This window comes from Exophiala viscosa (genome assembly GCF_022695815.1).
Source record: "Exophiala viscosa unplaced genomic scaffold EDD37scaffold_3, whole genome shotgun sequence".
Taxonomy (NCBI): domain Eukaryota; kingdom Fungi; phylum Ascomycota; class Eurotiomycetes; order Chaetothyriales; family Herpotrichiellaceae; genus Exophiala; species Exophiala viscosa.
The window spans coordinates 453,381-477,225 of record NW_026944355.1 but is presented as its reverse complement, the minus strand read 5'-3'; the positions used below and the strand labels follow the sequence as shown (position 1 = coordinate 477,225).

General features: G+C 51.1%; 8 protein-coding genes across 8 annotated transcripts; 3 read left to right on the top strand and 5 right to left on the bottom strand.

Annotated features, from left to right (window-relative positions):
- Nucleotides 1-41: 41 nt before the first annotated feature.
- On the bottom strand, nucleotides 42-1,579 carry EDD37DRAFT_315158 (Sucrase/ferredoxin-like-domain-containing protein). The gene has a single exon (XM_062811368.1). It carries the CDS (start codon nucleotides 1,423-1,425, stop codon nucleotides 148-150), a length of 1,278 nt encoding a protein of 425 aa, XP_062671593.1. The 5' UTR covers nucleotides 1,426-1,579; the 3' UTR covers nucleotides 42-147.
- Nucleotides 1,580-2,307: 728 nt separating this feature from the next.
- On the bottom strand, nucleotides 2,308-7,052 carry EDD37DRAFT_685901 (exocyst complex component Sec3-domain-containing protein; the record flags this gene model as incomplete). Its single annotated transcript, XM_062819904.1, has 3 exons — nucleotides 5,952-7,052; nucleotides 5,283-5,900; nucleotides 2,308-5,252 (listed from the first exon to the last, which is right to left on the bottom strand). The coding sequence occupies exons 1-3, from the start codon at nucleotides 6,862-6,864 to the stop codon at nucleotides 2,308-2,310; spliced, it is 4,476 nt and encodes a 1,491-aa protein (XP_062671592.1). The 5' UTR covers nucleotides 6,865-7,052.
- A 221-nt stretch (nucleotides 7,053-7,273) lies between these two features.
- EDD37DRAFT_625357 (breakpoint cluster region protein) lies at nucleotides 7,274-11,373 on the bottom strand. Its single transcript, XM_062816232.1, has 4 exons — nucleotides 10,752-11,373; nucleotides 8,281-10,695; nucleotides 8,135-8,230; nucleotides 7,274-8,085 (listed from the first exon to the last, which is right to left on the bottom strand). The coding sequence occupies exons 1-4, from the start codon at nucleotides 11,029-11,031 to the stop codon at nucleotides 7,595-7,597; spliced, it is 3,282 nt and encodes a 1,093-aa protein (XP_062671591.1). The 5' UTR covers nucleotides 11,032-11,373; the 3' UTR covers nucleotides 7,274-7,594.
- Nucleotides 11,374-13,617: 2,244 nt separating this feature from the next.
- EDD37DRAFT_656831 (clasp N terminal-domain-containing protein) lies at nucleotides 13,618-16,569 on the bottom strand (the record flags this gene model as incomplete). Its single annotated transcript, XM_062818857.1, has 4 exons — nucleotides 13,618-13,670; nucleotides 13,743-13,801; nucleotides 13,838-13,910; nucleotides 13,932-16,569. 4 exons carry the CDS (start codon nucleotides 16,567-16,569, stop codon nucleotides 13,618-13,620), a joined length of 2,823 nt encoding a protein of 940 aa, XP_062671590.1.
- A 914-nt stretch (nucleotides 16,570-17,483) lies between these two features.
- Nucleotides 17,484-18,305, top strand: EDD37DRAFT_607292 (peptidase of plants and bacteria-domain-containing protein; the record flags this gene model as incomplete). Its single annotated transcript, XM_062814964.1, has 1 exon — nucleotides 17,484-18,305. The coding sequence occupies one exon, from the start codon at nucleotides 17,484-17,486 to the stop codon at nucleotides 18,303-18,305; it is 822 nt and encodes a 273-aa protein (XP_062671589.1).
- Nucleotides 18,306-18,956: 651 nt separating this feature from the next.
- Nucleotides 18,957-20,071, bottom strand: EDD37DRAFT_656830 (60S acidic ribosomal protein P0; the record flags this gene model as incomplete). Its single annotated transcript, XM_062818856.1, has 4 exons — nucleotides 18,957-18,979; nucleotides 19,033-19,716; nucleotides 19,776-19,938; nucleotides 19,991-20,071. The coding sequence occupies 4 exons, from the start codon at nucleotides 20,069-20,071 to the stop codon at nucleotides 18,957-18,959; spliced, it is 951 nt and encodes a 316-aa protein (XP_062671588.1).
- A 556-nt stretch (nucleotides 20,072-20,627) lies between these two features.
- EDD37DRAFT_692731 (uncharacterized protein) lies at nucleotides 20,628-22,789 on the top strand. Its single transcript, XM_062820050.1, has 3 exons — nucleotides 20,628-21,123; nucleotides 21,172-21,216; nucleotides 21,270-22,789. Exons 1-3 carry the CDS (start codon nucleotides 20,969-20,971, stop codon nucleotides 22,555-22,557), a joined length of 1,488 nt encoding a protein of 495 aa, XP_062671587.1. The 5' UTR covers nucleotides 20,628-20,968; the 3' UTR covers nucleotides 22,558-22,789.
- Nucleotides 22,790-22,805: 16 nt separating this feature from the next.
- On the top strand, nucleotides 22,806-23,791 carry EDD37DRAFT_314429 (cytosine deaminase). The gene is made up of 4 exons (XM_062811367.1): nucleotides 22,806-23,050; nucleotides 23,134-23,216; nucleotides 23,308-23,573; nucleotides 23,633-23,791. Exons 1-4 carry the CDS (start codon nucleotides 22,972-22,974, stop codon nucleotides 23,655-23,657), a joined length of 453 nt encoding a protein of 150 aa, XP_062671586.1. The 5' UTR covers nucleotides 22,806-22,971; the 3' UTR covers nucleotides 23,658-23,791.
- Nucleotides 23,792-23,845: the final 54 nt, after the last annotated feature.

Here is a 23,845-nt window from a genome sequence, read left to right as displayed (position 1 = left end):
ACAAAACAAGAAACAATAACTGCTCGCTCTAAGACTTTGTCGGCTGTGCTGTTCATCTAACGCATCTAGGCTGTTCTTGCTTGAATGAAAATGCTCTTTACACCCCAAACTCCGAACCGATGGTGCACGCGACCATCCTTGCAATGCTCACCAACTCGTCAAGCCCTTTTCTCGGTCGAATCCACCTCTCAACTGCCTCTGCGGCTGGGCTACCTTTCCTTGCAGTACAGTGTATCGAATGATATTCTCGCAGTCTTCCGGCCGCACTCTCGCCAACCAGATCAATTGTACCGCCTCCTTGGCCAGCGGCGCGCCATCCTCTTCCTCGTCCGTTCCGTCCATCCTCCGTCCCTGCCTTCGATATATCATCAGATTGGCGCTGTACTTGTGTCCACCAACATGGTTGATGAAATAAATACCCACACCACCAGGCCGTTCGTCATGCACATCTCGATACATGCCCAAGGGTCGCAGTATGCGCTCGAACTCTTTCCGTAAGAGAGGGGCCGACTGTCCACACCGTGCATCGCGCGTCTTGTGGCTGCACATGAGTATCAGGTAGTCGTGCGGGATCGGCTTCGTTTTGAAGGACGTGGATATCGATGCAGGTAGTGGTGTGGGATCGAGTGTGCTGTTTTCGTCGGAGACACGCAGTTCAGAAATATCAGGTACTTGACTCGAATCGTGTCCGTTTTGTGTACTTGTACCCGTACTCGTCTCTTCTCCTGTATCTTGTGCTTGCGTCTGTATTTGCGTCTGTGTTTGCCTCTGTGTCTGCAGTCCCTTCTGCTTTCCGTTCACCGGAGTGACATTCGTGGCGCTCCGCTCAACAACCTCAGTTAACAGTTTGGGGACCTGACTGGGGCCGACCTTCTCAATATACACCCAAGCCGGCAACAAAAGCACATCACTCGTGCCCTCCTCGACGCCGGGGCCATGACACTCCTCGCCGCTCGGCAAGTTACTCGCACTCAGCATGATCTTGCCATTCTTGCGATCCAACCCGGCCTTGCCAACAGCCTGCATAACACTGCCCTTCTCGTCCGTCACATCGCGCACCCAATCCGTCTTGCCTGTGCCCACGACAAGATGCGTACTCCACCCCGTAACATGCCCGTAGAGTTTATCATCCTCGTCAATCGAGAATTTCTTGGGGTAATGCGTCGTACAAGAATCACAATCGCGCAGGCACTCTTCGCCATCGACCTCCGGCCTCGTCGCGGGGAACAGATCCGTCTCGGATTTGGCCGTAGTGAATCCTCCCAATTGGGGCACGTGTGTCGACGATGCGGACGGCGTGAGCAGCGTCTTGGCTTTTCGTAGGAGAGACATTCTTAGAAAGCCCGACCTCGACGTTGGGAGTTTGGGGTGTGTGGGTGTGGAAGAGGACTGGGAGGAGGAGGATTTGTTGCGTATTGAGGGCATGATGAACTGCGGGATTGCGTGCGCACCCAAATTAATGTGACTTTCTTGCGGCGCTGGCTCTCGCTTGCGGGCTTCCTGTGCGTCACTATGCTTTCTCTGTTGGAGAACTCCTAGCACAACGATTGGATCTGGCGTTTGTTAGTTTCGCGTGGAAAAAATAACCTTATCAATCTGGTCTTGTAGTCTTAGCTTTCGAAATAAGTAAACGTCCTGTTGTATGTCGTGAGCGATATTGCAAGGTCTAGGAGACAAGTCGCCTGTGATGGAAGTGCAATTTCAAAAGATTCGGAAAGGAGTTCTTGACCAGGCATGCTCGCCCGAGGGAGGGCCAGCACTTTATCAATCCATCGATTCCTGAACTTTGGAGCCTGTATCCATACTGATCCTCGGTCTTTATGCATCTCTCGCCCGAAAAAATTGTTCGCTTCACCGAGTTTCCCATGCCACATGCAGGCAGCAATGTTATGTTCAGCGCCCACCTCCTCAAGAGTCAAGATACCAGGTCAGCTCGTAGATGGACTTTACGATAGACCCTCCGAGATTGTGCATGCCGGAGAGAGTCCTTTTCTACTATCACGACCTTATCCCCGTGCCTTCTCTCACTCCCATTTTTCACTCCAACACCACATATCACCAAGCCTTATGCAAGCATACGGAGAAACACACGAGGACTTCCTTCCTCAAGAACAAATAGATGATCATCAACAATCTTGTACATCGAAGCCCCCTTGATTTTCGGCTAGTCCTAGCTCGCTATGACCTCAAAACATCCCAAGAATATTTTGTTCATGACACCCAGAGACATGACGACTCTTCACATGTATACAGAGAGGCATTGCGAAATGCATATCGCTCATCGCTCAAGCACCGGCTAAACGTGTATCACCTCTTGAAAACAGCCGCAGCATCCTCCTTCCTCCAATCAATCTCCAAGCCACCCTCGTATATCCGATCAATCACAAGTCTCATCCTGTCATACGCATGAGCATATCGGACTGCACACTCGTCGAACACTCTCCCGATCAACACCCTATTCGAACTGCCCGGATCATCCGCATCAGTAAAGTGCTTTTCAATCCGTTTCTTCAACGTCTCAACGCCTTTACGAATCTCTTTCGCATCGTGCGCCGACAGAACCTTCTTCGCCGAACTGCGCGAATGACTGGGTTTATTGGCGATACTCGCGTAGGAATCCGTCGCCTTCATCAAAGCTTCCGTGCTCTCCAAGAAATCCAACCACTTGCCTAGCGGTCTTCGAATCACCGCATCGACATACTGCGACAGGTGACTGACCTGGTCGCGTTGTGCCCGTTCCGTCCACTCCTCGAGCACGATGTTATGGTGTGTCTTGACCTCATCGACGAAGTAGTTCATATTCTCAATCAGCAGGATGTGATAGTTCAGGGCCTCTTTGTCCTCGGGATCACCGCTCGTCGGCGCTGTCGAATGAGCTCCGCCCGTAGCACTCGCCGGATTGTCTTTGGCAATGAAATTCAGAGACTCCCACATTGCTTTGAGCAATCGTATATAGGCGTCGTTGACAATGAACCGCACTTCAAGTGACTCCTGGTGGGCAAACTCCTGAGGTATCATATCTTCAACGGCCGTGATAAATTCAGGAGAAACCCGCATGAAGGAGATGAGCCCTTTTCTCTTCTTGACTTTGACCTTGGTTTCCTCAATGGCCTTGACCTGGTCCTCGATGAATTTGTGGAAGAGGCCTGTGAGTCGATCATGCAGGCCCCTTAGAGTGCGCGTGATAAACTCCTGATTCGTCTCCTCATATTTGGCCAGGCACTGTTCCAAAGACACAAGTAAACCAACACTTTGCATGTGATCCATCTTTACCACCCACTCAAGCATAGCCTGTAATTCTACAGGCCAGAAGGAATAGATCCCCTCGGTGGTATTCTGAACAATCTTGGCCATATTTCGATCCGGGTCGTATGACTGTTTCGCCTGCAAGTTAGGCAATTTCCGCTGGTCGGGCTGACGAGACGTTACAAGCTCTGCGAAGTCTGCATTCGATTGCGAATTGAGGTGGAAAAAGTGGACAATGAAGTTTTGTTCCTCCGATATAGCCGAAGCCTGTTGTTCAAGCACTGTGTCGAATACGCTCCAAGCCTCTGGCCTGCCATCCCTCTTCTCACCAATTGACTGCCGTAACATACTGCTCTTTTGCGTCCTGACACGTCTTACTGTGAGCTTCCTTGCAGCGGTAGAGGTGAGTGACTCTTCTGCCTTCTCTTTTTCTTGGTGAGTGAAAAGAATTTCCAGCTCCTCGCCTGTAGGCTTGCGGGCAGTCTTTCTGAGGCCCATGGCGAAATCTCGAAACTGGTCCTGGTAGATGCCCTTGACATTGATCTCATAACTGCTGATCAACGTCTGCCACTCATACTGATTGAACTCTCGTACAAAGAGCATCAAGGCATTGTAAATCCATAGCTCTTGTCTGGAAGCATTGTATGCACGCAGGCTCAGTGTCGTCGACGTTCCGGATGATATACTTGCGGCAGCGTTTTCCTCGCTTGTTCGTTGCTCAGCCATTTGAAACATGCCCTTCATGTGCTGATTCAATCGATTTACAAACATCATGCTCTGTTCTTTGTATTCTTCCTTCTTCTGCCTGACTGCAAGCATTTCTCCAAACTGAGTGTCTGCATAGACACCAACCCCTGGCCGATCTGTGGAAGCTGCTGCGGCTTGCCGCATCTTGTTCTGGCGGATGTCCGGGTCGATGGTTAGCATGGCTCGGTAAAGCAATGATAGAGAATCCTCGATTGCTCGTAATCCGTCAAAACTGTCGATAGGTGCTGCTCTTAACGCTCTCAGCTCTCCCGAGGATATTGTTAATGTCTTGAGCAGGCTTTCCAACTCTGCCTGAAGCAGTTTCTGATTCGCAGTCTGTACTTGCAGGCCTTGTCCCTGTGCTTCGATATACTCGATGTCGTCATGAAGAGTGTCAAGTTCGTGGGCGTACAAAGTGAGTAGACCGTCAAGTTCTTCGCACTCTGCAATCGCTCTGTCAAAAGCTTTGGAAAGTTCTTGCACTTTGCTTTCCTGTTGCTCGACATGACCAAGCCAGCCGCTTGCTTGAGCTCGACCAATTTCTCTTCGAACGTCATTCTCGAAGTCGTCCACTTTCTGCTGATCATCCAGCCTCCCTTCCCAACCAAATTCAGTCAGAAGCTCATTAAAGTCACCTCCACGGCCTTCCGTGACGCGAGGATCAATTCCCAGAGACAGGCAATATTTCTCAACTTCCGCTTCTAGCTTCTGTCTGCGTCTCCTCTGAGGTGAACGAGACCGTGCTCTTTCAGGAGACGTTGTCCTCTCCGGTTCCGGAGGTAATTCGACTGCTACAGGGATAGGTTGCGGTACAGGCGTTTCGCTTCGGGCGACATTATCCGAGGTAGCCACCCGCTCGATCTGCACTTTAGGTATAGCATCATTTGGCTCGGGAGATTTCGACAGTGGTTTGTCTGTCTCAGTAACAGGACTGGGGACCTCACTGACCCCAGTGGCCGCGCTGTCAGTGCTCATTCCACGGAGCAAGGGAGCTGGGACGACTGAGGTGATGCCATCAGGCTCATTCGACTGTTTCTCCTGCATCGCTTTCAAACGAGCTCCTGCACCACCTTGACGAGGTTGAAAAGCTGAGGCAGCAAGAGCAGCTTTCCGAAATTGGTTGGCAATATCTCTCCCTGACTTCTTCTTGACCATAGGACCCAACCCAGGACGAAACTCTTCTGGAATTGGTGGAGGTGGTACAGTTTCCGTTGGCTCGGCCGTTACGGGTCCGTTCGTTATCTTACTCGGAGCGTCCTCTTGAACAATAGGCACCAGCGCTGCATTGCTTAGTGGCACAGCATTGTTTGCTTCTTGTTTGACTTCCGTTTCGGCTTTCTTATTGGCAAAATAATTTGCCTCTCGATTTTGGTGTTCTTCTTCTTTCGAGGTCTCCGGTGTTCCCATAGGGGTGACAAAAGCGCTACTGTCTGCACTTGCAGGGCCAGGTTGCTCGGTACCTGAAGCTGCAGACCTCTTACGCTCTCGCAGTGGTGGTGCCTCCAATTCGGCCACTACTGGGGCTGGCACACTCCGCACTGGCACCGTGGGTGTTGGTTCTGGAATTCTACGGTCAGTGGTTGCCGTAGTCGGTCGCGAACCGCCCAGACCCTCGTTCCTTCCCGCGCTACGAAATGAGTCCTGGCTAGGTTGCGGACCCAGCCTTTTGCCGTTCACATCAAGGCCACTGGGTTTAGGAACTCCCAAGCCGTTAGGTCTAAGTGGCTGCGCATCGACAGGAGGCTCGGCTCGTTGAAGAGATGATTGCGAAGGCTTGGACTTCATCGACTGTAGTGGAGGCGGGGGTTGAAAACTGTCGGTCAGGGATGGCGTGCGGCCATCGTCTCGTCTGAATTGAGCTCCGTAAGGCGGCCCTCGAGGAGGTTCCGGCGTAGGAGTCGTCCTTTCTTGCCGCAGTGGTGGTGGCCTGTTCTCGAGCTGCGACGGTGGTCGTGGACCATCTCGAGTTGCAGGACGATATTCCTGTCGCGCAAACGCGCGATCCTGCTCTTGTGACACCACCCTATTGCCATCCCGACTCGGCGGCGGTTGCTGCGCGGTGTATGGAGATTGCGGTCTGTTTGCGCTGAGTGAAGGTACGGATGGTGGTAGGACGGGAGGAGTCGAGCGATCAGACGGTACTGGGGGAGGGGGAGGGGGAGGGGGAGAAAATGCACCCGACCTGGGTGTAGGAGTATTTTGGGCGGATGGTGGTGCGCTGGTAAGCTGTGCTACCTCTTGCGGTGCAAACCCGATGAGTTCTGGCAATTTTCCTCCCGTGTATTTACGGTAGATTTTGATCAGACTGGCGATGAAGAAATCCTTCTCTTTCGGCGTGGGCGCAGCCCAAAAGTACGGCTTGCCCAGCGTCACTGTAAACCCAGTGTTCGAACCCCATCGCTTTTCTAATTGCTGCTGCGGCGTTGCAGGTACCAACGAAGAGTATTGCATGATTGCATTCAACTCGTCGAGGTTCCATGTTTTACCAATGGAGAACGTGCCCGTTGGATTCTCCCGGGCTTTGTGGACTCTAACCTTCCCGGATCTTCGGACAGCGACGAGAATGACTCTGCTCTTCTTGTTTGCCTGCGGCGCGTCTGGGGGCGGAGGCGACGAAGGGTACGAGCCATCTTCGAGGACTCTGACATGTGTAATGTAGGACTCGACTTGCATGCCATCAGGGTCTCTCTTGTTGAAGCAGCTCTCAATGATGCGCCTCTTTTCATCTTCGAATCGCGCTGCGCGTGACTGGGTTGACTCAAGCGGTTCTAGTTGCTTCACACCGGTAGGTCCGCTGGCAGAGCCATTTCGGTTGCCGTTGGACAGCGGCGGAGGCTGTCGAGAGCCGGAGTAAACAGGTGGCTGATTCATTTTGGGGAGTGTCGGTTGACAGCATCGTCCGATCGAGGGGACGAGGAGGCTATCCTCGCATCGTTAAGAGTATGAAGCACAGTGTAGAAGTAGAACGCCTAGCATGAATGGTGGTACTTCGCGTGAGTACCTGGTGAGGTTTAAGTCCTTCCCAGTTGTGTCTCGATACGTGTACCGGTGGATTGCGTTTAGCAGTGGCAGCGTCCGTGGAGTCCGTGATGGCTGTTTAATTGGGTCGGCACCTAACAACTAACAGTGTTGGCGCGGGGGTCGGGGGTTGTGTGTTTCAACCCGGCTTTCTGCGTACTCGTACTGTACTTGTACTTACTCACTATCCTAATCCCACTGTAAAAGGCAATTTCTCGCCAGCAGTGGCATACTCGTGGACCGGAGAAAACAAAGATACAGGTTTGACTCTCGAACATGATGGTTTCGTTATCCCCTACGCAGATCTCATACCAGTCACACACGGGTCGTAACTCGATCCTCAAATATCGAGTCCAGCTCTACTGAAAGCCCTATAATCTTGATCAAGACGCCTTCGCGCCCCAGAATGATCTCCTCGTAGACAGATCTTGTCTGACCAAGTCACCGCCCCAAGACACCAGGCTGGATAAAAGCGGTACAACAAGACCTCCGTCATCGTGATGAAGCTGTCTCTCCAACCCTCCAAGTGCGCCGTAGTCCAAACCAAGATCCCTATTCAATGCTTCGAAGTTTCTCCTCGCAATCACTTCCCAAACAATCTTTCGCTGTTCTCAACCATCCACATCACCGCTTCGTTCTTCATCTTCGTATCACTCAGCTCACGGTTCAGACTCTCCGGTCTCATAATCGTGGGCGCAAACACCACCGCAATGTTCATAGGAGTCATCAGGTTCTCCTTCTCCTGAAGTACCACTCGGGCCAGATGCTGCATGAGGTACTGAAGGGTATCATAGTGCACATTAGGCAAATCCTCCAAGGCGATTTGCATGGCGTCAATTCTGCTATCTTTGTCTGAGATAGCCGTCGTGTCTAGAAGCTTGTCGTACACATCATAGGTGATAAGTGGTACCGGCAGTCGTCGGAAGTATTGTTTCAGACCAGAAGTAACAGCGTGAATGTCGAGATCCGGGTCAGACAGGTCGAAGTCCTTGGAAGGATTCTCAAACCAATCCTTGACTTGTTGTACTTGGGAGTTACCGCCAGATTTGCGGTAAATTCCTTCAACGTCCATGCCTGTAAACATTAGAGATAAGACCATCGCCATGGTGAATGTGATACGAACCTCGAGACTCTACTTCCTCAACACAGCGCTTGACAATGGTAGGGATGTCAGTCTTCTCAAACTCTGCCCGCTGCTCAAGATCGGAACCAAACAACTCTGCATCGACATTAGTATGTTTCTGCCTGACGTCAACAGCAAAAACTTACGTGCAGCCGCATCGACTAGCAAAGAAGGCGTGCTGGCGTTTCCTTGTGGCGCATAGAGTCCATTGGGCTTGGGTGCTGTTCGTGGATTACCACCAAAGAAGCCAAATCCGCTCTGCTTGACCGGTTCTGGGTTTGACTTTGGAAGACCCGGATATTCTTGACCGAGCGGTGTCGTTCCATAAGCACCTGTCTCGGCGAATTGCAGGTCTCGGCTGTAACTTTGCTGTGTAGAAGAGAAAGCACCCTTCAGCCCCTTGGTAACGCCTTTGGCAACCTTCTGTCCCTTTCTCCAATCAAACTTCCTGGGTTGACCCTTTCTGATGTTCACCACATGAGGACCCTGAATCACGGTCACCGGTTCCGCTTCACTCGCTTGCAAAGTACTCGTTGAGTCGATGTTAGTGAAGTCCGTTGACATATTTCGCACGGTGTTGGAATTGGAGTCAACAGAGACACTCGATTTGTCCTTGTTATGCGAGTATATCCCTAGACCGTTCATGGCGGGCTTGTTTGAATCATTTTGGACCCCAGAGTTGGCTTTGTACAGGCCTTGAATCTGGTGCACCAATTGATTGTTGAGTTCGGCCAGTTGTGCATTTTTGGAGGATAGTTGCTCAAATTCCATGAAACTTTTGTCCTTCATCTGCGTCAGGTTCGCAATCTCGTCGACCAGTTCATTTCGCTTCTGGATCGAGTCTTCGATCTGCGGCGCAAATGAGTTCTTCAGTCGTTCGAGCGCTTCTGCAAAGTCGCGCAGCACGGCATTGCTCATCTTGGAAAGGTCGAATGGCTCGCCGCTACGTTTTGCAACAGCCAAATGCTCCGTCAGCACCTCCAGCTCGCGTACCACAATCTCTTTTTGCGTGTCAAGCACGACAATGGTTGATCTCTTCTCCTTGAGCTCGGAGTTGACCTGTTTCATGTTTGCGGTCGAGTCGAGCTGCGATTCAAGCTCGGCAATCCTCTTTTCGCGCTCAATGGTTTTCTGCCTCTCACGTCGCAGCTCATTCCTAAACCACGCGAGTTCATCACGATTTTCCGGAGATACCGAGCTTGGACTGCTAATCTCTTGGCCAATGGAAGTAGGCACTGCAGGCGACCTAGGCCAGCGATCTCGAGATAGCCGGCCAGTTTTGTCGCTATAACTTCGACCATGGCGGACAGAATTGGAGACCCTCCTAAGGAATGATTCATGAGCGCCTGGTTCGTCCGGACCCATTATACGAGCCATGTCTTCGTCCATTGTGAATTCACCCCCCGTGGAATACCTTGGTAAGCCCGGCGACTTTTGACCTTCGAGATTTCGTTGATTGTCGGAGTACATTGTGCTGAAGGATTCATTTCGCGAGTGTGAATGGTCAGCGGGTGGCAGAGGCGGAGCACGAGGGTCAATGAAGGATTGGTTTCCTCCCATTCCAACACTTGGAAGGTCTGTCTGACTAACATTATCCGCCGTGTCGAAAATGCTCTTAGAACTCGGCGAACCGATGGGACCAGAGATAACCTTTCCACCATTTGCTCTGGCGAGATCCGTAGGCTGCATGGATTGTTTTGGGGTAGTGGCGCTTCCGTTCACAACTCCACTAAGGGTGGAAGGGATGTTCGCGGACGTGTTCAATTCTTTCCTGGGTATCGTCTGGTTACGCTTTGCACTGTCCAGAGAATCACCTCTCTTTGGCAGATTCTGAAGAATCGATGCTGCAGGCAATTGCGCAGGCTTGGGGGACTCGTTTACCGCATCATGGACAGGGCTCGACTCAGCCGAGAGCCGCGGTGTCGTGAAATCGTGGTCTTCTGGTGGGGAGCCCACATCGGGTGCAGGCATATTCTTAGTGGTCGTAAACTGCTCCATGGGATCGCTCATAACGTCTGCGCGAGGGGTTGATGCTTCCGACCGAGACGGAGGGGTTGAAGTCGGACCTTTTTTGTTCTTAGGAGCCTCTTGTAGTTTGAACCGTTCATTCAACGATGCCTCGTTAGGGCGAGCAATTTGTTGTGACAAGCGAGGAGATTCTTCCGACGGCCGTGGTCTCTCTGGGACAACATATGGCGATGCGCTTGCAGATCCTGATCGGCTACCAGTTGGCCTTGATCGACTCCATTCGCTCATGTCGCGCGAAGACTGTCGCCCTTTCTCTTGATACGCAATATGTGGGCTAGAAGTATTCGATTTTGAGATTGCATGCTGACCCACAGGAGGTGTCGGTCTACTCGTGAAATAGTCCTTGGGCTTCTCTTCGACCACGCGCGGCGTCATTTGGTTCGCCATACTGGGTGATTGAGTGGTTGGCTGTGCCGAGGGATCAAATGCGAGAGGAATCAAAAATTCCTCGCCTCCTCCTGAAAGATCTGAACGTTGAGACATGACAGACTGTCTGTTGTTGCGAAAGGTGGTCGATGGTAGAGTGAGCAGATCTAAGTTCGATCAGTTAGCCTGGGTATATTAGATCGAATATAGATTGTGTACTTACTTTGGGGCGGAGTCTGCTCTCCTGTCGACGGTCTCGAACTCACATCGCGTAGTTCGCTCATGGTCTTCGCAACCGATGGAACATCGGATGGCGTATCGGGGTAGGACTCGGGGTATGGTGATTGTGTCTCAGGTATGTATGCGGTCTTCCTCGCTTCTGGGGGTGGGATCGCAGGTAAGGACTTGTCGAGGTGGTTGTTTGCGGAGGCTTTCGAGCGCGCTGAGGAACCCTTCGCAGACCTTTTGCGTCTCCTAGCCATCAATGCCTCATGACAATCCATGCAGAAGATACCTTGGGATGTGCGCGCATATCGTAAGTTTTCGATCTTTCTCTTGCAATTCCGACATTTGAAGCAGTTGGCGCAGAAAGCCTGGTCACCAGTCAGGATGGCAAGGTCTTCAATCTTGTTCCCGCAATTGCTGCAACTGTAGGTGCAGTTGTTGCAGATAAGAGAACCATCGCCGAGGAGTAGGAGGTTCGCGTCGGAATCGAGGGCTGTGTTGCAGGTGTTACAGCGGAAACAGTCGATATGCCATCTGTTCCCAGCTGTTCACAGTCAGTACAATCGCCGATACCACTCGAAAGCAGGGATTTCGTACCTAACTCAAATGCTTTGCCTTCTTCGAGTATCTTCACAGAAAGTTAGCAATTGTCAGCCCCGACCGCCCAATGAACCGTACCTGTCCACATCCTTTACATGGGTAAGGAGCGTCATCTGAATCCAGAGGAGACTCCGGGAAAGCCATCGGAGACTCCAACGCTGCAGTCGCCATCAGGTCGGCTTCTCGCAATTCGTACTGCACAAAGGGCCTGCCCGGTTGGCATATGGTGAATTATGTCTTAAATCAAACTGAACCCCGTTTGAGACGGGACAATATAAGTCATTAATAATCTTTTTCTGCCGCGCAAGGAGTGCAAACGACCCAAATGTTGTACATCGACGACTAAGCGATACAGGATTTCTTTGACAGGAAATGTCGTGTACTGTCCGGCAGCTGAACACGACTCTAGGTGGGTGATCGACACGGCTTTCGTGGTGGGCGTTTGTCGGAGGCCCAATGGGTCGAAAATAGAACGCTGACAGGAACAGGCAAAGTACAGGTCGAACAGTCGTGATGTTTCGTCGAATCTGGTAAGATACAGTCGTAGACAATGTCGGGTACGTAGCAAAGTCAAAAGATCGCAGGCGTAAGCTCGTAGAGGCTTGGAGGGTAGGGTTTTTGAGGGCAGTGATAGAGTTGCGCAGACAGGTGCTGGAAGAGGCGATCGCGTCCAGTCAAGTCGATTCGTGAGAAGAAAGGTTGGAATGACGGCCGGTTGTGACGTTTTGGTGCACACGAATAACTCGCGTTTTCTATGCAGGACAACAGCTCATTGAGAAAAGAGAAGAACGGTATTGTATTTCTCTCGCCTCATAGAACGAGAGGCAATGATGGCGATGGTGGTGGTGGTGATGAGAGAGCCCACTACTCTACCTGTTCTTGTTCTTGCTCCTCTCGTGCTAACCTCTGAGAGTCTATTTCTTCAGCCCCCAGTGCAGTGGTTTGACGATTGGGTGGACGTGTTCTTAGGTGTGAAATCAAGGGTCCAGGTCTCTGCTGAATTCGCCCATTCAGTTAAAGACTGCCCGGGCTCCATTGGTTCATTGCAGCCACAATGTCGATGGAGGCTTCGGTGCAAGTCAGACTTCAAACTAAGGCTAGTCGACGCGAATCATGGGCTGCATAGAGGTCCTGAGGGAAGTTTTAGCTGGCCGTCTTTGGTCTTTTAACCCCTGATTCCGTTTTGTTTCTTCCAGACCAACAGTACCTCATCCAGCCTACAAGGCACTAAAAGAGCTTTATATTAGCTTCGAGCGTAATGAGCCTCGCCCATCCTTCAGAATCACAACTGTCTCGTCTCCCTATTTCCTGCTGGAGAAGCCCGCCAGATCCAATGACTTCTCTCCAGAGTTTCTTCGCGACATGAGGATCTCCCCGCCTCCTTCTCTGGTCCCATCCGCTTTCCTCGTGGCTGGAAACAAAATGTGCTCTTTCCTGCTGTCAGGATATTGCAGGAGCACATCAAACTGTCAACATGCCGAATAACCAGACCTTGTGAAGCCATTCTTTCCCTGACTGTCCAAAGATCGTAGCACCGCATCGCTCTGATTCCTTCTTCGTCACACATTTAACGATCCCCACGTGGTGTCTTCGGCCAGGAAAGAGACTGGGGCAGATTACCCAGGCCACTTGCAGAATCTGTCGTTTCATCTGGCCCATCGATCGGCAAATGCAATGCCTCGCTCCAGCCCAGGACCGAACAGCCTTTCTTCCATAGCCTATCCCTTGTAGTTGCTGCACGGAGTGACGACCTCAGGAGTTGACAGACTTGAAGGCGCGGAGGCATGCCGAAACGGCAAGCGAAGTCTGTGCTTTTCGAGTTCAACAGATAACTTCTTAGAAGTACGGTGGTAATAATGTCGTGTTAGCTCATGTTTGCCGTGATCGACAGTGACAGCGTTATCTATGGGGCACTGTCAAATCACACCTATCCTGGCGGTAAACTCTTATGTAGAATGCTGAAAGGGTACACTGGTCAATACGGCATTCAATAGTGGACATAGATGTTTACAGGAACGAGGATGTCATAAATCATAAGGCCAAGGAAGGTCTTTGTTTGATGTTTTTGATGTTTTTGGTTTTGTCTTTGAGCTTCGTGGCTCTGAGCTTCAAGGCTCTTCATTAGCAACCATGCTGCTTGTGAAACACGTTTGACCATGAGGAGTGCTGTGCTCATCCCATTCCATCCAAACTCCCAACATCAATAATCATAGAGACAGTGACTCTTCATAATAATACACCCTTGCAAACCCTTGTTCCCTTCCTCAATCGTCTTCAGTGAGCCCCAAAATGATAATGTTGCCCGAATCCTCAGATTCTGTAATTGCAGGACTTCGAATTCCGTAAGTTCTGTCGATTCTGACAGCTCCAGGAACTGCAATTCCAGCACTCCTATTTCCAACAACATGCTTCTGCATGTTTCCCATATGTTGATGAAGAACTCCATGTCTGTGAGTAGTCGAGAGAAGTTTCTAATTCGCTGACACGTCCGAGATGGAATTGTAGGTGGGCCCTGGCTCCCCAGAGTCAAAGTCCGAGTCTGTTCCTGGCACGACAACTCTGCCGGTATCGCCCAAACTTCCGTAGACTGGGCCTGATGCTCCTGCCACGTAATAGTGGATGAGATTCTTGTCTGTTTCTTTACTAAAGTAATTGTAGAATCTTTTCTCTGGTTTGATGACAGCGTGTAGTGCTGTACAAAAGTTCATGATGTATCGTCTGAGGACAGAGGTGTATGTCGTAAGAAGATGTTCTGCGTATGATGCCAAACGATCTTCTTGAATGGTAAAGAGGGTCTGGCCATGTAGAGTGACACGCGACAGCAGGATAATAAGGATGTTGATGCCAAAGGCCATAATGATAGGCAGTCGGACTGCAAAGCGAGGCTTTTCAGGGCCAAAATCTGTCGCAACGCTTTGAAGACTGTTGTATAGTTGAGTTGTGGTTGATCTAGGGGTAATGATAGGATCATTGGTGATAATAATACGTTCAACCTCTTCCATGGTATCGAGGACAACGTCAATCGTGGCAAGAGGGTTTTGAGTTGAATTTGACAGAATCATTGCGGCTTCCTCGATAGCTGACACTGCTGAAGCATAACTTGACGTGTGGTTGCACCTTGCAATGATAAGAGCGGCCAATGTCATACCAGGTTGAGGCTCTGGCCACTGAGGGTATTGCTGGAAGAGATCGGATAACATCATAACAATAGTATGTCTGTTGTAGGCGGGATGATTGAGGTTGCCAACTCGTTTTTCTCTGGGCTGGCTGATCTCGTCGAACGATGAAAGGTTGGCGACGAGCAGTTCGAACAGTTCGTTAAATTGTTCTTGGCGGGTAATCAAGACTTGTGGATAGGTCTCGAAAAGCATTCTAAGCCTGCGATAACCCAAGGCGTCAAGAGTCCCATGACGGAGGAGTTCGATGGCTGTGGCAAGGTGTTTCTTCGCAGACGCGATGCTGTTGCGTCGCTGAGGCGTTCGTTTTGGAGCCCGCATTGGAGACCGGTTTGGAGAATGTTTTTGGCGCCAAGGTTGATCCGTGTTCTCCTTGCCGTCAGGAATATGTTGAGGGCTTGTGCTTCTATCAACAGGACGTTCCGGTGGCGGTGCGAATTGATTTTCGGGTGCGAATGCCTGAACCGAACGAAGTGGTAGGCTTGGTGGAAGAGCTGTCTGCTGTAGCAATTCCGCATCTGCGACATCTTCTTTGAGAATGTCTTTGTAGGCTCCAGGAGCCGACATGGCCTTGTCCTCGACAAAAGCTGGGACAGGATGGTACTCTTTCTTAAGAGGTTCGGGTGTTGGGGGAACAGATGGCTCCTTGTCTTCAGTAATGACCGGTGTCTGTCGACCAGTCTTCTTGCCGTATTGTAGATTGGTTGTAGCAACGAGCTCCTTCTCTTCAGTCTTGATAGTTTCATGGCGACTTGTGGTCTTGCGATGATGACTTGTGGTTGACGACATGTTCTCTTTGCCGTGTTGAGTGACTGGCGTTTGTCGACCAGATGGTTTCTCTGCAGCAGGCTTATCTTTGGTCTCATGCGGCTTTTTGCAAGATTCACCGCGGGAGCAAGGACGCTGCGAAGGCATCATGGGAGCGATTGGTGTGGCTATGATGCGGCCTCTTCGGACTGGTGCCGACATCAGTGGACGTGCCTCGACTTGTGGGCTTGAAGTCCTGGGCTCTTTCGTCGTCTCAAGTTTGGAGTCCTTGCTGGATTTTTGCGATGTAGGGCGAGAGCCGTGACGTGAGCCTGCGGCTTGTTCGCTTTGATGAGTTGAAGATTGGACTTGTCGGTCTTGTTTGTCTCGACCATGCTCGGCAGCATTCTTTGACGTAGGAGCGGAATGGACGTCTTCCATAGGGCCAAAGGCCAAGTCGGTAGACTTGACTGACGCCGGAGTGTTGCCACGATGTTGTTGCAACTGCTGCTTCGATTGTGCTTTGATGGAAGCAAGCGCTGAGCCTGGTCTTGGGGTTTTTGCTGCTTTCGCAGAAGACCGGTCTGGATTGTGAGGGTCATCGCGGAGTGCAGCTTGAGCATGAGAATTGAGACTACCCATAATCATGCGAGCGCCGGCGACATCGTAAGTTGCGAACTCCCAGTAGACTGCGCGAGAGTTTTCTCGGACCTTGACTTGTCCATCTCTGAGACCTTCATAAATGGCCTTCTGTGCTAGTTCACCGTCTTTGTTACGATCCATCTGATTGCGATATGTTTGGAGGAGGCTTCGTAGCCATACTGGTGCAAAGATACGTGGGGGATTACGTCGGTCTTTGAATGCGGAGCAGATATGGTAGAAAAGACGATGACTGTATCCAGCATGCTTGCAGATGAGGATGACTGTTTCACTGGCGTTCTTTTGATTGACGTTCTTTGTCGAGCCGCAGAGGGTGATCAGCGCAGGGAGCAGGATGTCAAGTTGTGGCTGTATTTGTGTCTCAAGCTGCCTTGTGATGTTTTGAAGAGCACGGCAGCCCTGGGAGGATAGAGTGGTACGCTCAGAGGAGGCAGCTCCGACGATGTCTGGTAGAATGACTTTGACTTTCTCGACAAAGTCCTTTGGAAGAACACTGTCTTCTTTGCGAGTTTCGAGGAGTTCAGAGAGTGAGATCAAGAGATCCTGGCGCTTCTTCCAGGTCTCCTCAGTCTCGGGGAAAGTGAACTCGTACTGCAAGAAGTTGAGGATGTCGACATAGCTTTTGCCGATCATCTTTGCTCTGGTGCTGGCAACAGCGAACCAAATGGCCTTTCCGGCCGTGGAGATTGACTTGTCGACTTTGTTTACTAGAAGAGGGAAAATGGTCAGTAAAGTACAAGTGAAGGTGAAGCACGGTGAAGAGTTCATACAGAACCCCGCCTTGGCCGCACCAGAGCGGCGAGGCATCTTGCCGGCACGAGGCCGACAACACGCCAACATGTTGGCGAGGAGGGTTTGGGAGAGGAGGGCAGCAGAGAAGCAATGCTCACGTTGCAAATGAAGAGGGCGTTCGACTCAACTCGAAGAGGAGAGTCACGTGGTCAAGTGTGTATGAAGAAACGATGGAAACATGGAGGGCATCGCAGATACTTATAGAGGGAACACATACCTGTACCGGAGTTCTTCGTGGCAGCATTGAAGCATCAATATTCGATCGGCGTTGGCGGTGGCGATATGGTGGACGTCGTGGAGGGATGATGAGGAAGAGAAGAGACGGGTGACCAAAGGGCTGTTTGTTTTGGGAGGAGTCGCGCCGACAGTGAGGTAGCCTTGGCATGAAGTTGCCTGCTAACCAATCATCACCACACCGCGCACGGGCCCTCCCAGCCCTCCCAGAGACACGCTTCCCTCCTTATTTGTTTCTTTGCCCTCCGGTCCCTTTCCGACCTCCACACCGACTACGTTACAGCCTCGTCCACTCTCTTGTTTCACGATCGTCACTGACCGTCTGATACATCCACTCCACTATTAATACTCTACCGCCCGTTACAACGAGGCTGCCTGAAGTCAAGGCCCGTTTCTAAGGCGTACGCTGTCCACTGTTGCGTTTGCTCTTCCCCTTGCCGTCCACATACAGCGCGTTTCAGAGTCTTGCTTCCAACATAACACCCAAGTGCATGGTGTGTGATCTTCGAACGAAGCCTACAATGCCTGCCCCGATACCACCCAGGCTGCAACCCAAGCCCACCCTTCGTCTACACCTGGACGATATCAGTCATCCGGCCAGTCAAGTCGCGGCTGCTTCTCTGGATAGTGGGCTCTATCTTGCACGCGCAATTGAGCATGTCATGGCCCACCTCTACACACCCTTCGGGTTGAGTGATATTCCCAAAGTCAGATCGGTCACAGTGGTACTTCGGCCAATGGGTGGAGTCGCATATACGACCGGAATCCCGCTGGATGATCTACACAAAGAGATTCATCTCTCCCTCGACTACGCCCATGGCGTCCTCTCACGGAATCCACCGGGAATTCGTCATGAGCTCTCTGGTGTCATCACCCATGAAATGGTCCATTGCTTTCAGAACAATAGTCACGGCACCGCTCCGGGAGGTCTCATCGAGGGTATGGCAGATTTTGTCCGACTGAAGGCTGGGCTAGCGCCACCGCATTGGAACCGTTCACCCGAGAATAGAGGGAAAAAATGGGATGAAGGCTACCAGAAGACGGCATGGTTTCTGGAGTGGCTAGAAGATCAGCAAGGTTCGGGCACTGTGAGCCGGATGAATGAGACGATGGGAAAAGGCAAATATGACGAAGACAAGTTCTGGCGAGAACTGTTCGGAGAAACAGTCCACAAGTTGTGGAGCCAATATGAGGCTACTTGGAAGGTTCAAGATCAACCTACAGAGTCTGCAGCGTCACGAGAACCAGACACTGCATCACAACCAGAAGTGGTCAACTTAGAGAGGACGGAGGATCATGAGGCAGCGGCAGGGCCGAAAAAGCCTCAGAAGTTCGTCGGTTAAACCAAGGTGGCCTGAGGCAAACCCATCGCTTACTCTTCTTCGCACTGCGACGGTGTCATCGGATGCTCCTATTGAAATCATGTAGCACTAGCAAGTATTTCGGCGTGTCCCAGCAGTCTTAGCATGCCTCCCTCTGAAAGTCGAAAAGTGTTGAATCAACACATTCATGGTCAATAGCATGCCCAAGGCTGACAAGAAGATCAGTCATCATAGGCGCCTGGGCTTTTTCTCAGGACGGCATAAGACGGACAGACGGAATGTGACGCAGGCATGCAAAGATGGCAATAAACTGGGTAGTGACCTATTTCCGAAATAGTCAGTATGGATCTCGGAATGAGTGGTGCAGATAGTGTGGGAAGAGGTATGGATCAGTAAAAAATTAGAGTGTTGTTGCAATGTTTTGTTCGCCATCGAAAAGATTCTCGGGGTTAAAAACGGTTCATCACACAATGATGTTATCATAAAAAGGAATCCTGCTTACCCAGCTATAATCCGGTCGAGGCAGGATCGTACACTTTTCCCAGAACTGAAAGACATAGTGGCAGCTCGTATCTCATGTCATTGCATCTATGTCGGCTGTCTAATCGGCTAGCATGCCATGCCATGAACACCACGTCCGCATTGTTTGACCTTGCACGATGCTCACTGCATTTAATCGAAGAGACCACCGAAGCCTGGCTTGAATCAGTATGCAGCCTAGAAATCAAATGGTTGTACTTGAACTCACCCTCATCTTCACTTTCCTCCTTCTCCTCTTCCTTTTCCTCCTCCTTCGCGGCAGCTGGAGCAGCATCATCCGTGCTAGTGGCGGCGGCAGCAGCAGGAGCGGCAGCGGCATACTTGTCTGGGTTCTCAATGCGATCCTTGAGCTCGTCGATTGACTCCCAGCTGTAGTCGATGCCGAGGGCCACGGCGATGAGTTTCTTGTACCCATTGACCAAGCTGTGGATAATGGATGGAAGAGTTGGGTAGTTGGCAGCCAGAGAGATGGTAGTGATGGTAGCGATGGCAGACGACAATGCCTTCAACAACTGGCTCTCCTCGATATCCAAGACATCTGGGGAGAAAGCCTGACCATCCTCGTAGACTTGTTGAACCTTCATACCGTAGGTGAAGGGCGAGATGTTCAACATGTTGAGCAGAGTAGCCTCTGAGGCACCGACTTTTGCGCCAGCCTCGACCAACTTGAGATCGGTGGTAATTTCAATGGTACCACGAGCAATCTTGGTTGGGACACCGAGGGCCTGGAAGAAAGAGGTCTTGCCGGGTTCCATACCAGTGTTCCCAGCAGGGATGTACACATCGGCAGGAGCGACAGCGCCAGCACGAGCAGGAGCTGCAACACGGTTTGCCAGGATCCTGTCACGAGTGGTCTTCAGGTCATCATTAGTGAAGATGAAGCCAACGTTTCCTATCAAAGTCAGGATTCTCCTTTCTCTTTCATGATGACCAGCAGCGCGATCCGCGTACCTTTGACGTGCGGGAGGAGACGTTCGTATTCCGGGTTGTCGGCGACGAAACCCTTGAGCGCACGACGAACCATGGTGTTCTTGCCCATCAATACCACCGCATCGCCTCGGAGAGAGTGACGGATCTCGTGCATCTGCTGCGAAGAGACATTGTCGACGCTGACCTGTGCCTGCTGTTAATTCTACCATCGGCTATTTCTGATCCGGAGGACTTGCGATGAAGATAGATTTGTACTCGTCGAGCAAGCCCTTCAGCTTGTCGAAGTAGACTGCCTTGGTGCCGGATTTGCCCCCCATGACTTCTTGTGTATGAAGTTAGGATATTTAAGGGCAAAGTATTGTGATTTAGGAGATTGTAGATGGTGTTGGTTGCGGATGAAGAGTCGCTGTTCAAACTGCGCTTTGAGGGTCGTGACTTCCGACAAAAGTTGTGTGCGACAGTCTTGGCAGCGAATCGTGCTTACGTAACCGCATTCCGGGGTGCAAGGTTTGGAGTTCCACAAACGCTACGAGTACATCTTCCGACACAACTATGACTTGTAATCTGCAGGAACAGTGAACGCAGGGCTGAACCATGCAGGGAAGGTTGAATGCTCTCTTCATCTGTTGCAACAGTCTTTCTGTACCAGTAGCCTGGGGGCTGCACCTACGAAAGTGGGAGTACTACGCGATAGGGAAAGCTCCTACGCATTGGAGGCCTTGAAGCATGTCTCAAAATGGGTAACTCTAGCCTCGTCTGACATAGCGTATGCGGACTTGTCACAAGGCCGTACGTCGATCATAGGTAGGGATATATTGAAGACGACGCTCGGCGGACGTTATCCGTCACTCTTCCTCAGTGCTGAGGTGGGCCGTCATACCCGAGATTGTCCAAGATGAATCAAACGCGACCAATGAACAAACAGTGATGCGCAGCTTCATGTCAGGAAGACTAGGCTGCCGAAGCGGTCTGAAAACTTCCCACGAATACTAAACTTGCTGCATACGGTGTAGGCGTCCACCTCTACTCCGTCCTGCGGGGATAACATTATCTCACGGTCTACCTTGTTCATCTTCGAACTTCAATTATCGTGGCGAGTCCAACTGCGAAGAATGTACGATTAAAGAACAATTATCATCGAGCCTCGTCGAAGACACGGTAGATGCGAAGTGGGTTCGCTTGGTAAAGGCTGGTTTCGCCAGGAGTTTCAGCAGATGTCTGCTGCGACCCTGGCCAGCGGCAAAGCAGCGCCCGTAACGAACATGAAATTCGACCCTGCCCATGAAGAAGACGCAACTAACCATTCCGGAGCAAAGCCTCGCGTGAAGCGACTGCACTCGAAAGTTCGCAGCGGCTGTACGACTTGTAAGTACGTATTTCAAGGCTCTTCCTCCTGCAAGCTCCTAATAATGTGAAGAACACGGAGAATCAAATGCGATGAAAGCAAACCAAAGTGCCAAAGGTGTGTCTCTTTGTGTCTTAATTGAACGTCAATGGCACTTACCCTGCCAACAGATGTTTGCAGAGTAATCGCGAATGCCTAGATTATGACATTCCTAAGGCTCGGATATTCGAAGCATCGAAATCGGGTCGACCTGTGCTCGCTCTTGCTTCCAAGAACGCCTTCAATTCCGTGTCTGGTCTGCCGACAAACCAGCCGCTCTCATATCATTTGAGCCCACGACTGGCAGGACATGTGCACGTTTTGTTCGCGGACAAGTATGAAGAACGACGCAGTCTGGATTTCTGGTTGTCGACGACTGGCCCGACGATGGCCAATATTGGCCCCAATTACACTTTTTGGAACACACTGATCCCCCAGATGGCGTGGCAGTATCCGGTTTGCAGGCATTTACTGGTAGCGATGGCGCTGCTGGACGAGGAGCTTGGAGTGTATCGTACGGGGATCAGGTCCAAACTCTCGCCCGTGGCGATCTTGCACTACTATAAAGCGATCAAGATGATGACGGTGAGCAGTCAACGCGACACGACATCTATGTTAGTGGCATCTTTGATGGCTTGGGTTTATGAGGCATTACAAGGCAAGTATCCGGCAAGCTTGCCTGCTGCCGAAGTACACGTTAAGGGAACTCTACGATTATGGGCGACACTCCGCTCCGGATGCCTGGGTTCAAATGGTTTCCTCAAAGACCTTTTGGCGCAAATCGAGCCGGTCATACGCTTGATTGGATCGTATACAGAAGTCAGGTTCGATGATGAGATCGCGTCATATCTTCTCACCGAACCCTCCAGCAACATACCTCGAAATACTGTCCGAGTTAGGGAGGTACAAAAGGCGCCGACTGTCCACTTGCAGTCCCTTGCTGAGGCAAGAGAGATGCTGAAACATCGGGTCCAAGACTTTACTTCTTTGGACTGTGTGACAGAAGGTGCTGCCTTGGAGCAACGGCTGTACATCAAAAGCTGGAGTAGAAGTGTCCGCGAGCACTGCAGCATTGGCCTTGAGTCCAATCTGCACAAACAAGCTGTTCAGATCTTGTTCAACGTGGCAATGGCTTTGCTACCCGAGAGTGTTGGGGGCGCCTTCAGTCATGCGGCGAATCCGGTGGCTGTGGGAAGCATACTGGATGCATATGAGCGCATCATGCGTGAATGGAAGAATGATCGGCCCATTGACGATGCGGATATCGAGCTGACGCTGCTCGCGGCGTTTGAAATGATCAGGGTTCACATTCGAGACCGGGCATATCGACAACGAGCAGACGGACTTCTCTCAGAGTTGCAAAGAGACGCCCAGCATTCCCGAGAATTACAGGCAGTCTTTATGCCTGCATTATTCTGATTGCAATCCGCATACCTTGTGCTCAGCTGTAGGATGCATTACCGCCATGGGCGTCGTCACGGAAGGCTGGCGTCTAAGGACTCGAAGGAAACCCTACGACCTCATCGAAGACGGGGCAATATACCTCATAAATGTTGTAGCAGGAAGAATAGCAAGTCAAAGAAGATGTCGGCTTTAAGCTCCGGCACATTACATTGTCATCCTCAAACACCGTATCTCGGACTTGTGCGACCCATTTTAAATGCTTCATATCGTGTACCATGAAGGACTTTTGTCAAACTTTACCGCACGACATACATTGACTACTGCTTACGACATACCTAACATACCACAGAACTTTCTCCTCATTTTAGACCACAGCGTTTCCTGGACTCCTGATTCCTGAAATCCAATAACATCGACTAGGGGGAAAGAATGTCGGAAATAGACGAGGGGTTTCTCATCGCAGTTGAGGAGGCACGACAAAGCTTTGCTGAGGGTGGTGTGCCGATCGGTGAGTCAAAGTCCAGGGGCAGTGGGGCAGGCATATCCCGCAATAGAGACGCAACAGGGTTCTAAACATCTTCGCAACGACAGGAGCATGCCTGGTCTCGAAAGACGGAAAGGTTCTAGGACGAGGGCATAACTCGCGGGTGCAAAAGGGCAGTGCCACGTTACATGTGAGTCTCCGACACTGCCAATCTTGAAGCAAAACAGAATAGCCCGTCCAGACGATATCTATGAACATCGTCTAAGTCCTTGGTCATGTAGGGCGAGATCTCAGCACTCGAAAATTCGGGACGTCTGCCGGCGTCCGCATATGCCGGTGCGACGATGTACACGACGCTGAGTCCCTGCGACATGTGCACGGGAGCGTGTATATTGTACAAGGTGGCGCGGGTGGTGATCGGAGAGAATAAGAACTTCGTCGGTGGGGAGGAGTACCTGAAGAAACGGGGCATCGAGGTGATAGTCTTTGAGAATAAGGAATGTATGGGATTGATGGAGAAGTTCATAAATGAGAAGCCCCATGTTTGGTAAGTCAGAAGGATTAAGGTCTTGCTCCCGCATGGATCATATGTTGACAGCTTCACAGGAACGAGGATATCGGTGAACCATGAGGACCGAGTACGTTGGTCATTTTCAACCGTGACGGCCGAGTTCTGCACTCTTGAATGTCTCAGACGCCACCAACGTATGCACTATCTAACAAAGCGATATGCCATCTCATACATACAAGGAATTGAAGTCTGTGACGGATACCATGACCAGCCTCCTTCCTGGTTAATGGTTAGGTTCGACACAGGCG